General features: G+C 45.6%; 1 protein-coding gene across 9 annotated transcripts in view; it reads right to left on the reverse strand.

Moving 5' to 3' along the window:
• Window positions 1-16,705, reverse strand: part of LOC115102304 (ankyrin repeat and SAM domain-containing protein 1A-like) — a 119,938-nt gene that overhangs the window by 44,935 nt on the left and 58,298 nt on the right. For 6 of the 9 annotated variants that reach the window (XM_065005427.1, XM_065005424.1, XM_065005428.1 and 3 more), the window contains 8 exons: window positions 15,321-15,396; window positions 15,061-15,162; window positions 14,837-14,923; window positions 14,503-14,672; window positions 14,148-14,210; window positions 13,219-13,348; window positions 11,629-11,675; window positions 8,063-8,222 (listed from right to left, as the gene is read on the reverse strand). In XM_065005427.1, the coding sequence (XP_064861499.1) occupies window positions 8,063-8,222; window positions 11,629-11,675; window positions 13,219-13,348; window positions 14,148-14,210; window positions 14,503-14,672; window positions 14,837-14,923; window positions 15,061-15,162; window positions 15,321-15,396 (835 nt within the window). The remainder of the gene's footprint in view (window positions 1-8,062; window positions 8,223-11,628; window positions 11,676-13,218; window positions 13,349-14,147; window positions 14,211-14,502; window positions 14,673-14,836; window positions 14,924-15,060; window positions 15,163-15,320; window positions 15,397-16,705) is intronic. The other 3 variants (XM_065005426.1, XM_065005425.1, XM_065005423.1) reach the window with 3 other exon arrangements.

The raw sequence follows: 16,705 nt of genomic DNA on the forward strand, positions 1-16,705 counted from the left end.
AAGAAGAGGAAGCAGGGAGTAAGGAGTGGTGCACCCGAGGAGGCAGGAGGCCGGACTGAGACTGAGGGGAGATATCTAGCAGGGCTATTAGGAACAACGCCCACACAGCCCCAGAAACAGATCGGTGATTGTTTTCAAGCGGGCATAAGAGAGAGGGAAAGAGGGAGAGGCGGATCTAGAGAATGCTGTCTGTAGCACTTGGAGAGTTACAGAATTCCAATCCCAGCTTGCAGCCATCTGACATCTCTGGGTGCTTGGAAGATTGTTACATTACTCAATGCTCTGCAGTTCATTCACTTTTTCCATCCCTGTCTCTCTCCGTCTCTCAATCCCTATGAGCTAACCAGCTGCAGCCCCTGTATGAGGTCAGGTTCCACAGAGATTATACAGCACCGAGGAATCTCATAAGAAAATCAGCAGAGGAAGAAACAGGATATGAGCAAGACAACAAGCATACTGCATATACTGTGCGTGCGGGCACACACACAAAAACAGACAAACATGAGAACAAACAGAATGTACTTCCTCCGCCTTGAGCTATAGTATGAAAACAATCCCTACTCACATATTCTGTACAGCTGATTCAGTTGAAAACAATTCACTTTTTATCCTTACAAAAACAGGTTCTCTCTCTCACTCTCTCTCCAAGGAGCTACTGCCACCCAAGCCTGTTTTTCCACCATCAAATCACAGGTTGAGAGTTGAGCCAGGTTGTGCCTCTGTTCCCCTTCTGCCTGTCAAGCTCCCTCCTCTGTCCCTCCCTGCTAGCTAGTACTTCATGAGCCAGAGCTATGTTGAGACAAAGCTGTAGCTGTATGACTGACTAGCCCCACACGGGACTGACTAGCCCCACACGGGACTGACTAGCCCCACACTGGACTGACTAGCCCCACACTGGACTGACTAGCCGCTGACTGGACTGACTAGCCCCACACTGGACTGACTAGCCCCACACTGGACTGACTAGCCACTGACTGGACTGACTAGCCCCACACTGGACTGACTAGCCGCTGACTGGACTGACTAGCCCCACACTGAACTGACTAGCCGCTGACTGCAGCTCTGGGAATGGAAACTCTGGGATCACTCGATCCACTCGAAAGTCTGACTCTTTGCCACAATTCTGATAATTAGGCTTCGGAGTCACATGGTAAGTGTTTGTGTGTTGGAGTAGGGTGGGGGGCTGCTCTGTGCCGTACTGCCCTGTGTGTGTGTGGGTTCTCACTGCCACTCTGACATTCAGGGTGTGAGGGTCATGGTGTTTGGTGACAGGGAAACTGGGACAGTGTCAGTGACGTAACAGCGGGGCAGTGATCCAGTCGCTCTGTTTTAGTTTTTCCTTCAGAGCAGAGGACAGATCGACCGGGACTGCAGTTACACCAAGCATTCTCTCTCAACAGGACAAAGGGTTGCCAATACCATTGTCATTCAAACACCTATCAAAGGGATATATTAAACTCTATAAAGAGCTGTTGCGTTAGAGATGAATATCTGTCCAGGGGAAAGAGTAACAGTTACTCCCCCTGTAAGTCAGCTGCGTGGTGATGAATACAGTTCAACTAGGAGCTGGTACACTATGATACACTGGTACACTGTTTAGCTTACAGGCCGATTGCAGTGAGGCAGAGTACCAACGCCCTGTGCCCATCTACGCTCAGCTGCCTACTGCTCAATTAGGAAAGATATGTGTGGCAGTGTGGGCGTATAAACATGTGGAGACCACAGCCAAACACCCACCCTGTCCTTGGAAGCTGGAGATTGTGAACGCCCAATGAGCAAATCGCTATGGCTCCCTTCAACGATACTCCACTGTGCTGAGCTGGGCGATATGGCTAAAACTCCTTAGAAATTGTGATAAAATGCCTGAATTGATGCAGTATCGATAAACAGAATGATACGTTTGTAAAATGAATGTGCCCCACAGTTTATTTTATTATCCTTTAAACTACTACTACTAGTTTGTACTTTTAGAAAGAGGAGGAAGGGAAACGCTACTAAGGTACACAATAGTACATTTTGGTAGATAGAAGGTGCTCTTTGGTAAAAGGGGTAAATTGGTCATCAAAAAGAAAGGAGAACGTGTCGGTTTTTAAAAACTTTGTTTCTATTGAACATGCCATACTAATAAAGGCATTTTAATCAATTATATGAAGAGTGCCTTGGTACTTCTACTAGTTTGATGGTTGTAGCCATCAATTGTCTAATTAACAAATCACCCATATTAGCAGACTTGTTTCATTTCAAACTTCACATTTCTCTAGTACAGGCTACTTATTGCAATGAACAATATCAGCAAAATGCCTGCGATACGTGATCGGTACGGTCGGTGTCGATAATTTTTCGGTTTATCGTCCCAGCTCCAGGAAGCCTTTCCTTAAACCCCCGGGACCCAGACTACTATCCTACCCACGATTCAACGGTCTGACGGGGGCTGGAAACAATGAGCCAGTCAGTGACCCCTAATGAAAGACAAACGGATATTTAGACAGCTTTTATGGAGGGATGAGGTCACTGGTTACAGAACATGTGTGTGTGTTTAATTTGGCCTTGTGAGCTGAGCGTTTTAAAAGTGATGTCATGCTAAGTCTACAGTTACTGCTATGTTTGATGTCGCAGACAGTCTGTTGGCCCAAAGTCCATTTATTTCCAGGCCCTTGAGAAATTGCTTTTCGTTACTCAGATTGGAGAGCATACTTAGCTCTGTATGTCATATGTTATAATTCAATTTAGAACTAGAGGCAAAACTATTGATACTCTAACTTCAATCTTAATGGAAGAAAACAAATGATTCCATTGACGTTATTGGATAAGGGGCAACTTTTATGTATGCAGGTGTATAATTATGTGACAGAGACCGAGAAGGTGAATAATGGACATTGTTGATGTAAACTATCCATTGTGTGACATATGACAGATAAATTCACTGGTCTGTGTGTTCTGGAGAACACCCAAATTCCAGTCATTAAGTGCAAGGCCAGGGAGGCAACTCTCCACAGAAGGTAGAAATCGATAAACAGATATAGTGCATTCAGAAAGTATTCAGACCCCTTGACTTTTTCCACATTTTGTTACATTACAGCCTTATTGTAAAATTGATTAAATGACTCTTTCTTCCCTCAATCTACACACAATACCCCATAATGACAAACCGAAAACAGGTTTTAGAAATGTTTGCTAATAAAGAAAAAAATACCTTATTTACATAAGTATTTAAACCCTTTGCTATGAGACTCGAAATTGAGCTCAGGTGCTTCCTGTTTCCATTGATCATCATTGATCATCATTGAGCTGTTTCTACATTGATTGGAGTCCACTTGTGGACTCCAATTCAATTGATTGGATATGACTCAGAAAAGCACACACCTGTCTATTTAAGGTCCCACAGTTAACAGTGCATGTCAGAGCAAAAACCAAGCCATGAGGTCAAAGGAATTATCCGTAGCGCTCCGAGACAGGATTGTGTCGAAGGGATAGATCTGGGGAAGAGTACCAAAAAAGTTCTGCAGCATTGAAGGTCCCCAAGAACACAATGGCATCAATCATTGTTAAATGGAAGAAGTTTGGAACCACCAAGACTCTTCTTAGAGCTGGCTGCCCGGCCAAACTGAGCAATCAAGGTAGAAGGGCCTTGGTCAGGGAGGTGACCAGTGAAATATACCTGCTGGAGCACATGCTACGGGTGGGTGTTGCTATGCTGACCAGTGAGCTGAGATAAGGCAGGGCTTTACCTAGCAAAGAATTATAGATGACATGGAGCCAGTGGGTTTGGCGATGAATATGTAGCGAGGACCAGCCAACGAGAGCATACAGGTCACAGTGGTGGGTAGCATATGGGGCTTTGGTGACAAAACGGATGGCACTGTGATAGACTGCATCCAGTTTGCTGAGTAGAGTGTTGGAAGCTATTTTGTAAATGACATCGCCGAAGTCGAGGATCGGCAGGATAAGTCAGTTTTACGAGGGTATGATGGCAGGATGAGTGAAGGGGGCTTTGTTGCGAAATAGGAAGCCAATTCTGATTTAATTTGGGATTGGAGATGCTTAATGTGAGTCTGGAAGGAGAGTTTACAGTCTAGCCAGACACCTAGGTATTTATGGTTGTCCACATATTCTAAGTCAGAACTGTCCAGAGTAGTGATGCTAGTTGGGCGGGTGCCTGCAGTGATCGGTTGAAGGGAATGCATTTTGTTTTACTAGCTGAATGGCTCTTTTAGAACATCAGCTGTCTAGATTTGGGTGAATGAGAAGTGGGGGGGGGGGGGGGGGGCAGTTGCTGCGGGGGTGCAGAGTTGTTGGCCAGGGTAGGGGTAGCCAGATGGAAAGCATGGCCAGCTGTAGAAAAATGCTTATTGAAATTCTCGATTATCATGGATTTATCAGTGGTGACAGGGTTTCCTAGCCTCAGTGCAGTGGGCAGCTGGGAGGAGGTACTCTTATTCTCCATGGACTTCCAAGACTTCCAAAACTTTTTGGAATTAGTGCTGCAGGATGCAAATTTCTGTTTGAAAAAGCTAGCCTTTGCTTTCCTAACTGACTGTGTGTATTGGTTCCTGACTTCCCTGAAAAGTTGCATATCGCTGGGACTATTCGAAGCTAGTGCAGTACACCATAGGGTGTTTTTTGTGCTGGTCAAGGGCAGTCTAGTCTGGAGTAAACCAAGGGCTATATCTGTTCTTAGTTCTACATTTTTTGAAAGGGGCATGCTTATTTAAGATGGTGAGGATAGCACTTTTAAAGAACAACCAGGCATAATCTACTGACGGGAGGATGTCAATATTCTTCCAGGATACCCAGGCGAAGTGTTTTAGGGAGCGTTTGACAGTGATGAGGGGTGGTCATTTGACCGCGGACCAGGCAATGAGGCAGTGATCGCTGAGATCCTGGTTGAAAACAGCAGAGGTGTATTTAGAGGGCAAGTTGGTCAGGATGATATCTATGAGGGTGCCGATGTTTATGGATTTTGGGTTGTACCTGGTAGGTTCCTTGATAATTTGTGTGAGATTGCACCTAGCTTAGATGGTAGGATAGCCGGGGTGTTAAGCATATCCCAATTTAGTTCACCTAGCAGGACGAACTGACGATAGATGGGGGGCAATCAATTCACATATGGTGTCCAAGGCACAGCTGGGAGCTGAGGGCTGTCTATAACAACCTGCAACAGTGAGGGACGTATTTTTGGAGAGATGGATTTTTAAAAGTAGAAGCTCGAACTGTTTGGGCTTAGACCTGGATAGTATGACAGAACTCTGCAGGCTGTCTCTACAGTATATTGCAATTCTGCCCCCTTTAGCAGTTCTGTCTTGACAGAACATTTTGTAATTGGGGATGGAAATTTCAGAATTTTTGGTGGCCTTCCTAAGCCAGGATTCAGACACGGCTAGGACATCAGGGTTGGCCGAGCGTGCTAAAGCAGTGAGTAAAGCAAACTTAGGGAGGAGGCTTCTGATGTTAACATGCATGAACCCAAGGCTTTTACGGTTGCAGAAGTCAACAAATGAGAGCGCCTGGGTTAACCTCTACATCACCAGAGGAATAGAGGAGGAGTAGGATGAGGGTACAGCTAAAGGCTATAAGAACTGGTCGTCTAGTTCTTTGGGAACAGAGAATAAAAGGAGCAGATTTCTGGGTGCGGTAGGATAGATTCAGGGCATAGTGTACAGACAAGGGTATGGTAGGGTGCGAGTACAGCGGGGGTAAACCTAGGCATTGAGTGACGATGAGAAAGGTTGCATCTCTAGAGGCGGCAGCGACCATGAAAAAACAAGATTCTCTGGTCTGATGAAACCAAGATTGAACTCTTTGGCCTGAATGCCAAGCGTCACGTCTGGAGAAAACCTTGCGCTATCCCTACGGTGAAGCATAGTGGTGGCAGCATCATGCTGTGGGGATGTTTTTAAGCGGCAGGGACTGGGAGACGACTCAGGATCGAGGACCTCAGACTGGGGCGAAGGTTCACCTTCCAACAGGACAATGACCCTAAGCACAAAGTCAAGACAACGCAGGAGTGGCTTTGGGACAAGTCTCTGAAAATGCTTGAGTGTGCCAGCCAGAGCCTGGACGAACCTGATTGAACATCTCTGGAGAGACCTGGATATAGCTGTGCAGCGACGCTCCCCATCCAACCTGACAGAGCTTGAGAGGATCTACAGAGAAGAATGGGAAAAACTCCCCAAATACAGATGTGCCAAGTTTGTAGCGTCATACCCAAGAAGACTCAATGCTGTAATCGCTGCCAAAGATGCTTCAACAAAGTACTCAGTAAAGGGTCTGAATACTTATGTAAATGTGATATTTCAGTTTTTTATTTTTAATAAATGTGCAAACATTTCTAAAAACCTGTTTTTTCTTTGTCATTATGGGGTATTGTGTGTATATTGAGGGGGGGGAACAACTATTTAATCCATTTTAGAATAAGTCTAACAATAAAATGTGAAAAAGTGGTCTGAATACCTTCCTAATGCACTGTATGTGGTTTTCACAAAATAGATATGCCCTAAGACCTTAGCATATCTATCTAGTGATGCTAGCCTCTCATGTATGTGTTGATAGTCATGGGATATTGTTATGACTATGGCGGATAACTTTATCACTATGGGGTATGTGAAATCTTACCAAGCATAACGCACTATGCATGCTAAGATGCCTGTGAAACAGGAAGCATGTGGAATCTATTGGACATCTTCTGAGATTCCTTCCTGCTGAGGAAGGCAAAGTGTGTGTGACAGGTGCTCTGATCCCTCTCTGCTGCTGACATAGTATGTCTCCATCATACAAATCAAATCGGATTTGACACATGCGCTGAATACAACATGATCTTACCATGAAATGCTTACTTACAAGCCCTTAACCAACAATGCAGTTTTTTTCTCAATAAAATATTATAATGCTTTAAAAAATACAAAAATAAACAAAAGTTGAAAAAAGTAACAATAAAAATAACAATAACAAGGCTATATACAGGGGGTACCGATACCGAGTCAATGTGCAGGGGCACAGGTTAGTTGAGATAATTGAGGTCAAATGTACATGTCGATAAGGGTAGAGTGACTATACATAGATCATAAACAGTGAGTAGCAGCAGTGTAAAAAAGGGGGTCAATGTAAATAGTCCGGGTGTATGATTAACTGTTCAGCAGTCTTATGGCTTGGGGGTAGAAGCTGTTAAAGGAGCCTTTTGGACCTAGACTTGGCAAGCGGTACGGGAGCTCCGTGTGGTGGCAGAGGGAACAGTCTACACACACAATGTGGAGGGGGAGAGTCGTGACGGGAGGTGGCTGAGAGTAGCAGGGTGCGTGAGCAGAGCCCTAATTCCCATCCCTGAGAGGCAGCTGCTTTCAGATGGAAATGGAGAGGGACTGGGCCCACTTCTGTTTCAATTAGAGTCCCCAAACAGCACACATCCATGTCACAGAAACAGCATGCTTAGTGGCTATGTGTCGGTATGTGTCTGTGTTGTGTGTACGATTATTGCCTGCTTGGACATGTATGAGTCTTCTATGGTGTGAGAGAACAGGAGAACGCAGCAAGACAAACAAAGAACTAGAGGGAAGAGAATGAGAGAAATTGTCCCATCATCTCATGCTGCTTTACTAGTACTGTATTACAGTAAGTAGGCGGGGGTTCTTCCATAGGAATATGGTCAAATATGATCACGCATTCTGTCCCATGTGACAGATCAAACTAGTTTTCTGCAGCTGGCTTGCCATTGAATGTCAATCAACCTGTTCTAAACAAGCATAATCCAGACCCAGAGCTGCTGAGCCTCTGGAATTTCCAGGCAGCACTAATCCAACCCGACCAATCTCACGCTGCAGTCAGATGCTAATACATTTCTCACATTACAGTTAGAGCGACATGCATGGGTTATGTTTGGCAAAGTCAGGCTTGTTCCTCAAGCAACTTGCCTCTCTCCTTTGGCTCCTCAGAGTCCGAGAGCACAGATTTGCTCATGACCTGGGGGTATAGCAGGGGTATAGCAGTGAGTAATTACTTCTGTAAGATTCGGTTTTGGGGCACTGTGGTTCAAGGACTCACAGGGTCAATGTGGAGCTCAGAAACAAACCTCCCATGTCAGGTCCCTGGCGTCCAGCAGGTAGAGCATGTGGAGGGTGTAACTCCCCACCAGTCCGTCCCGGCCCAACCACAGGAGGTCCGGGGAGCTTCAGGGTGTCGCCCGTCTGGCCTGAAGGTCGGAGGTCACTAGGGGCAGTGGGCTTCCGCTGCTGGAGAAAATCAGTGGAGAGATGGGCACAGTGAAAGCTGTCAATTACAACTAAAACCACCACACTCACCGCTGCCAGCACAGTGAGTGAAGTGTTGCGTTTACATTCAACAGCATCATGTGATGATGCAGAACAATGACATCCGACAGAAGGACCAAGGATGGTAAACACATGATCCTGCCAGCATCTGTTTGTCCTAAGGATCTTAGACTTCAATGTGTGATTCAACGTTCATACGGTATCTGTTGATAATATTGGCCTCAGTCAGCTGAAAGTACGAGGACTGTTGCTGTTATTGTATCGTGAGACTTCCTGACGTCTAGAGAATACTGGAGCTTTGAGATGTGGATATCATGGCCAGCTTAGAGAAAGTAATTGTATCTGTAGAGCATGTACGGAAAAAATGTATGTGAAAATGGATGGCTTTAGTATAGCCGTTAACATTGATGATGATTATGAGTACATGATACATGGAATGTTAAGGCATAAATGTACGAAAGTGGGTATTCTAACTTTAAATGTACAGTCACGTGAAAAAGTAAGTACACCCCTGGAAAGTTGTATTTTTTGGGAAACATTTTGACAGATGGACATGTAATCTTCACTTCAACACTATTGACAGAAAGGTAACCTAATTAAACTGAAATATTATACTTTGCAATAATTTATTCATCAAAAATCGACAGAAATGTAATTCCATAGTGAGGAAAAAAATGAGTACACCCCTAGCTTCAATAGCTGGTGTTGCCCCCTTTGCCTGAAATAACTTCATGTAGCCGTTTCTTGTAACTGTCTATCAGTCTTACAATTCCCCACTCTTCTTTACAGTACTGCTTCAACTGTCATGTTGGAGGGATTTCTTGCTTTCACGGCCCGCATCAAGTCCCCCCCACATCATTGACAGGATTGAGATCTTGGCTTTGATTCGGCCATTCCATAACCCTCCATTTCATCTTTTTGAGCCATTCTGTTGTAGCTTTGCTTACGTGTTTTGGATCATTGTCCTGATGCAAGATCCATGTACGGTTCAGCTTTTTGACAGATGGCCTCACATTCTCCTCAAGAATTCTCTGGTACAATATGGAATTCATGGTTGACTAAATGATTCCAAGTTGGCCCTCAGGCAGCAAAGCAGCCCCAAAACATAAAGCCACCGCCTCCATGCTTTACGGTCGGTATGAGGTTCTTCTGTTCAAAGGCAGTGTTTGTCTTCAACAAAGATGGCGTCTGGCATTGCGGCCAAACGACTCCACCTTTGACTCATCTGTCCAGAGCACATTGTTCCAGTAGTTTGGTCTTTACCCAGGTGTTGTCTGGCAAACATCAGTCTTGTCTTGATATTCTTTTTTGAGAGCAGAGGCCTCTTCCTTCCTGACCTCCGATTTAGGCCAAGTTTGTGCAGTCTCTTTCTGACAGTTGACTCATCGAATCACTTCGATATTGATTGTGGAAAGAGAGGCCTGTAGATCCCTTGATGTTACTCTGGGGTTCAGAGACTTCTATGAGCACCTTTCGGTCAGATCTTGGGTTGAATTTGGTGGGACGACCTCTCCTAGGTAGATTGCCAGTGGTCTGGAATTTACTCCATTTGTAGAGGATCTTTCGGACAGTGGAACGATGTACTTCAAATTGCTTGGAAATGGATTTGTAACCCCTCCCAGACTCACGGGCATCAATAATCTTTCTTCTGAGAGCCTCTGAGGTATTTTGATCTTTGCATGATGTCTTACCACACACCCATAAGGTTAAGACCAAAAGGGACCAAATTTCTAATCTTTATGGAAGGCTGGACCCCCCCAAGGTACTATAATGATTTCCTAATAACTTGCACCTGTTTTGGTGCACCTGATCCTAATTCTTGCCATTTTAGGTGATGGTAAAGGCAAGGTTGTACAATTTTGTTCTGCATAAGGAAATTGCATTTTTGTTTTTTCAAAGTACATTTTTGTGTGTGTGTGCTTTGTTAAATTGGATTTCCTTTATCAATGAATGTGGTTCGAATTTAGCTCAAATATCCACGTGTCCAAATACGAGGGGGTAAAAAAAGTCCACTTCCCAAAGGGTGTACTTACTTGTTCACATGACTGTATGTGGTTCTGTCTTTGGGCTGTTCGATTAATGTCCTGTATTATGTCATGTTTTATGTTTTGTCTGGACCCCAGGAATAGCTGCTTTAGCACTAGCTAATGAGGATCCTAATAAAAACACTGACAGTAGCAAATCAGACTTTTACCACAGCTCTAATTCACCCCACACTCTGATATTAAGTGAAGAAAGCGTTCCAGTGATTGCTTCCATTACCGCCGCCAGCGACAGTTGCCGTGCATCGTCATACCTAATATGGATGATAGCCTCAGATGGCTGGCTGTTGATTAGAAGACAAAGGACGCCAGCCAGCCAGCCAGCCAGCCACTGAGACTTGTTTTTTATAATTAGGCAGCAAACGGACAGTCTCTCCAAAAGGGAATAAAACCGATGTGATTACAGTTTATAGGAGGAGAGGGCAACGCAAATAAAACCTTGTGGCAGCTAACTGGATAATAAAAATGAAAAGTCAGCATAAATAGATACGATAGGATCATAAATAGAAAGGGCAGCTTCATAGGGACCTCGAGTTACATCTCAGGAAAGGAAGAATTAAAAGAGATGGAGAGCGGAGAGGAGCGAGGGTGAGGCTGTAAATCTCCAGGAGTCTCAGGGGCCAGGGTCGGCTACAGAGTCACTAAACAGAGAGATTGACAGAGGACCTCGGTCATGGAGCCATATTGCCTGATGAAGTACCTGTAATGTGGAGAGATTTACACCTCCCATGGAACAGCACCATACAGGGAAAATAAATGTTTAGAGAAACATGTCAAAGCATGTGGAGGAGCCAAGGGACCTTTTCTGTAGCCCTTTGTCAATGTCGTGCTCTGGGTCAATGTCGTTCCCTGGGTCAATGTCGTGCCCTGGGTCAATGTCGTGATCGGGGTCAATGCCGTGCCCTGGGTCAATGTCGTGCTCGGGGTCAATGCCGTGCCCTGGGTCAATGTCGTGCCCTGGGTCAATGTCGTGCCCTGGGTCAATGTCGTGCTCTGGGTCAATGTCGTGCCCTGGGTCAATGTCGTGCCCTGGGTCAATGTCGTGCCCTGGGTCAATGTCGTGCCCTGGGTCAATGTCGTGCTCTGGGTCAATGTCGTGCCCTGGGTCAATGTCGTGCTCTGTGCCACTGAGAGGAAAGTAGTGACTGAGGGAAACATATGTAGCTAGCTGGCTGTAAATAAACTTGTTGTCCGTCAGTGTTCCATACTCTGAGCACAGGCAAGCTAGAGCCTGCTGTTGGAATCTCAATCTCTACGGTGACTCAGATGACAGATGGAAAAAGATGGAAGGATGAGAGAAGGACTAGAGGCACAGCAGATCATACCTGAGGTAGAAGACTGTTGGAAGACTGTTGGGAGGTAGCGTTCTCATCTGGGGAGACAGGACAGACAGCAGTTAGTTAGGTCACCACGAGTAAGGCAGTCAATTAATATCATATCATTTCATTTCTATTTAATTCATCTCAAGATTTCCGGGGATGATATTATACAAAGTGAATGGGAAAGTACAATAAAGATAATGTTTTATGCATATGGTAGTATGGGTAGTGTTGGTGACCATGGTCAGACGAACCTCAGACAGTCATTTTAAAACAGAGAGAATAGCTGCCGATGAAGCAGCCATCAAAAACAAACCTTCCTCCAACCAACCCATTTAACGTCTTTTTGTTGTTGTTCTATTTGTTCTCTTTTTCCCTCCTCAATTTCCATCTTGTCTCATCGCTGCAGCAACACCCCAACGGGCTCGGGAGGCGAAGGTCGAGTCATGTGTCCTCCGAAACATGACCCACCAAACGGCGCTTCTTAACACCCTTCCGCTCAACCTGGAAGCCAGCCGCACTAATGTGTTGGAGTAAACTCTGTTCACCTGACGACAGAGGTCGGCCTGCAGGCGCCTGGCCCGCCACAAGGAGTCGGTCGAGCGCGATGAGCCAAACCCCAAGCCAAACCCTCCCCTAACCTGGACGACGCTGGGCTAATTGTTTGCTGCACTATGGAACTCCCGACCACGGCCGGTTGTGATACAGCCCGGGATCAAACCCGGATCTGTAGTGACGCCTCTAGCACTGCGAGAAAGTGCCTTAGACTGCTGCACCACTGGGGAAGCCCCTATTTAAAATCTTAACAACATTACGGAGGACTGCAAGTTAAGGATTGGACGTCATCCTTTCTCCAACAGTCTCATCCACGTAAAAGGAAACGCGATTACATCAGCAATTAGACCCGCCACATTCATTCCTATGACAATGTTTAATGACGTCCTATTAATTTATTATGAATGTGACAACAGAAACCATGGGGGACTGTTAAAACATCTATATCAACAGAGAGGGACTCCAATTAGCTGTTAATTCAATCCCCTTTAATCCAATGAAATGCGGTGTCATTCAAAAGTTAAGGAAAGAGTCACCCGATATGGCATGGACCATCCTGATGACTACAAATGTTGAGGGAGCTAGCACGCAGCATTTCACTGCTCCATTTATACATGCTGTAAACTATGTACGTGATTTGATTTGATTTTGAGTAGGATATCATACACGTAAGCAGCATATTCCTGGCTCTGTCCTACCGGTGATGAGGTTAAACCATAGCTGTGTTAGGGGACAGGGTTACTTCCAGACAGAGCAAAAGAGGAGGGGTTTAGGGAGCGGTTTGGAAACTGACCCCTGCTCATTTCCAGCCATGGTGTAATCCTGTTAAGAATGAGGGGTCACACTTTGCAACGCACCAGGGAGGGCTGTGAGTGGTTGGGGTGCTGGAGAGGGGAAAGGTTAGCAAGTGTTTCTTATTCTCCAGGCTGAGGGCGCAATGTTTACTCCCACATAAACTGCCATTGGTCAGGAAACATGAAGGGAATTGGAATATCCAAACCGTTTTCTACACTCCCTGTCCCACTGACAGTGTGTTGTTACCTGTACATTTCTGTGATGGGGGGTCCTGTGCGGACTGGGGGACTTCTGTCTGGGCGGAGAGCAGCAAATCATACGTGTGATCCACCTCCTCCTCCCCTCTCTCATCGATGCTGCTGTTAGTGTACAGGGCCTGTAGGTAGAGGGAAGACAGGTCAACAACACAGCCTCATTATCATTTGTATAAGGCTAATCAATACTTTTCTCAGGCTGTGATGCTGGTGCCTCCTACAGTGATGTAAAAGTCCCTCCACAGCACCCTCTAATGGTTGTTGTGAGACTCTTGGCCACAGTTGTCAGCTCATGCATAGCACACTAAAGAAACAGGAATTATGGGATATGGGGCTGCTCAAAATAATTGATCACTTTTAGAAAATTATCCAAAATTACCCCAAAACCAGAGGGTGGAGTGCATATATGGTTATTGTACGGCTGGGTAAACACAACCCTAGCTTTTAAGAGGACACCATTAAATAAAGGGTGTGAGTGACTAAGGGCACTAGGGTATTTAAAACTAACACCATCCTATAATCCCAACACTGGCAGTACTTTCCATGATTCCACAACAGTCTCATGATACCATGTTTACCTCCTTGTCAGCCACTGAATAGATCGAGTCTGCTCCCTCTCTCCCATAACCAGTGCAGTCCCTTTCCGCTTCGCTTCACCCCTATCGCTCCCCCTCTTCTCTTCCTTCCTCTAACCAAAGCCACACTCAGATTAATATTCATGATGTGATTTGAGCAGACATGGAGAGAATTGTCAGGAAGGGGTGGCGTCCGCAGCACCACTGACATTCTAAGCGGCTGACTAACATTTGCTCACGCCACATGCCAACAGTGACATTCTGGATAAAGCCTATTAAAACTCTGGCCAATAGAAGTGGCAACATAGGCCTTCAAAGAGGAGCTGTAATGACCATAGATACTGACCTCTGAGTTAAGCTCCTCTTCCTGGCCAGGGGCATGCTGGGATTGGTGAGCAAGCCGGTCTTTCTGTAATTGGCAAAACAGAGAATGAAATCAGTGATTGTGCTCAGACATTATGACACATTATCTTGAACTACAAGGTTGGCTGAAAAGATGAGAACTGGAGCCTTGAATTCAAACATAGATTTGGTCAAAATTCTGACAGGAAGATTTGTAAATCCAGTCCACTCAACTCAACAACAATTACATGCAGAGAACCATTGCCCTCTAGTGGAGGAAAAGTATTTAGATGCCCATCGACTCAAAATCTCTGTCACATGTTGTGTGTTTCTGTAGTGTAACGCAGTTCCAGACAAACCTTTCCGGCTTCACTATCAGGTCGTCCAGAGTCCCTGTCGGAGGACTTGCCACTGGTCAGACTGTCCAGAGAGTGACAGGAAGTGGCCTCGAACAGAGCCTCATACGGGCTCTCCTCCTCAGGCCCCGGGGCCAGCCCCGAGATCAACTCACTCACCACCCCCAGCTCACCTAGAACACACATACGCGTCTTAATATATTGACGCTCAATCCAAAAACAGGAGGACATGCACAGCTTCACACCAGCACACAACCTTGGCTGGTGGTTACGTGTTAAACACCATATCCTGTCACTGCTCACTCAACTCAAGGTTTCCTGTATCGCTGTGACATACCTTTTTTCCGAAGGCTAGGGCTCTCATTAGGTGGAGGGACAGGGGGAGGAGGCAAGTGTAAAACAGGGGGATTTCCTGACATATGGCCTGCAGAGAGTTGTTGCGGAAGAAAAGGTCATTCAAATAACATCATTAGTGAGACAAACAAATCTGTGAAATCAGTTTGTGGTCAAGGTAACCTTCTTTAAGTCCCATAGGGAACCAATGAGATCTGTACTTCTTACCCAGGATTAGAGCTGCTATCTGTCGGCTCTTCTGAGAGGGCATTTCTCTGACAGTGTCCAGCGCTGTCAGGCCCTTGCTGTCCACCATGTTCACATTAACCCCTGGAGCAGGACAAATGGAGACACGACGAGAGACAGAGGACAGAGCAGGGGATTAGGAGAGGAGTGACAAATGAGCATTAGGGTTATGCCATATATCTGCATCATTCGCCAGTTATAGAAATGTGTTGTGTTGCGTCTTGGAGGCATCGGTGTCTGACCTGCACGCAGAAGTTTCTGCACTACATCAGTCTTCCCGAAGAGAGCTGCTTCATGGAGGGCGCTGCCCTTCTCCGTCTGCAGAGAGACCCAACAAACACACCACAATTATACCGGAATCGACACAGTGCAAGGTTGAGCAATAACAAAGCACGTAAAGACAGCAAAGTAGACTCCCCGCCAGTAACATGCAGCACAGCAGAGGTCAGATCTCTAACCCTCCTGACCCTCCCTGCTGAGAGGAACAGGTGAAGACCCATCTATCCCACTGCACCACTGACTTCAATTCCACTCCTCTTATCTTGGTCAGCTAGGACATACAGCTTAAAGCTAAACCTGCAGGATACTTCTTGAACACACAGGACAGGTTTGACCTGCGTGAAATAGAAGTTTGGCGAGTTTACTTATACCCCGCCGAATGCCACCCCAGCGTGTTTTGCTACGGACAATTATTTGGTTGAGGAATCAAAGCAGATCATTTTCCAGCTCGCAGCACCATGCTAATGGGAACCTGCAGGAAGCAGAGCCTGAAGGACTCTTGACATTGGCCCAGACCTGCTATACAGCAGAGAGGAGGGGAGGTAGGACACGACAGATGGATGGCACAGTTTGGTATAAGAAAGGGGATAGGGCCAAAAGCCATCATTTCTTTAGCCTAAATAAAGAGCTCAATAGGGTTGTAATCAAGACCTTTTGACCTTTTCCACATTTTGTTAGTTTCTGCATTGTTCTAAAATGCATTAAATAAATAGAAATCCTCATCACAATACCCCAAAATGACAAAGTGAAAACAGGTTTTTATAAATGTTTGTTAATGTATAAAAAAAAAGATCATAATTAAATACCTTATTTAAATAAGTACTCAGACCCTTTACTATGAGACTCGAAATGGAGAGCAGGTGCATCCTGTTTCCATTGATCATCCTTGATATGTTTCTACAACTTTACTGGAGTCCACCTGTGGTAAATTCAATTGATTGGACAACATTTGGGTAAGTCACACACCTGTTTATATACGGTCCCACAGTTGACAGTGCATGTCAGAGCAAAAACCAAGCCATGAGGGCGAAGGAATTGTCCATAAGCTCCGAGACAGGATTGTGTCTAGGCACAGATCAGGGGAAGGGTGCCAAAACATTTCTGCAGCATTGAAGGTCCCCAAGAACACAGTGGCCTCCATCATTCTTAAATGGAAGAAGTTTGGAACCACCAAGACTCTCTCTACAGCTGGCTGCCCGGCCAAACTGAGCAATCGGGGAGAAGGGCCTTGGTCAGGGAGGTTCCAAGAACCCGATGGTCACTCCGACAGAGCTCCAGAGTTCCCCTGTTGAGATGGGAGAACCTTCCAGAAGGACAACCATCTCTGCAGTACTCCACAAATCAGGCC

This window comes from Oncorhynchus nerka, linkage group LG20 (genome assembly GCF_034236695.1).
Source record: "Oncorhynchus nerka isolate Pitt River linkage group LG20, Oner_Uvic_2.0, whole genome shotgun sequence".
In the NCBI taxonomy this organism is placed as follows: domain Eukaryota; kingdom Metazoa; phylum Chordata; class Actinopteri; order Salmoniformes; family Salmonidae; genus Oncorhynchus; species Oncorhynchus nerka.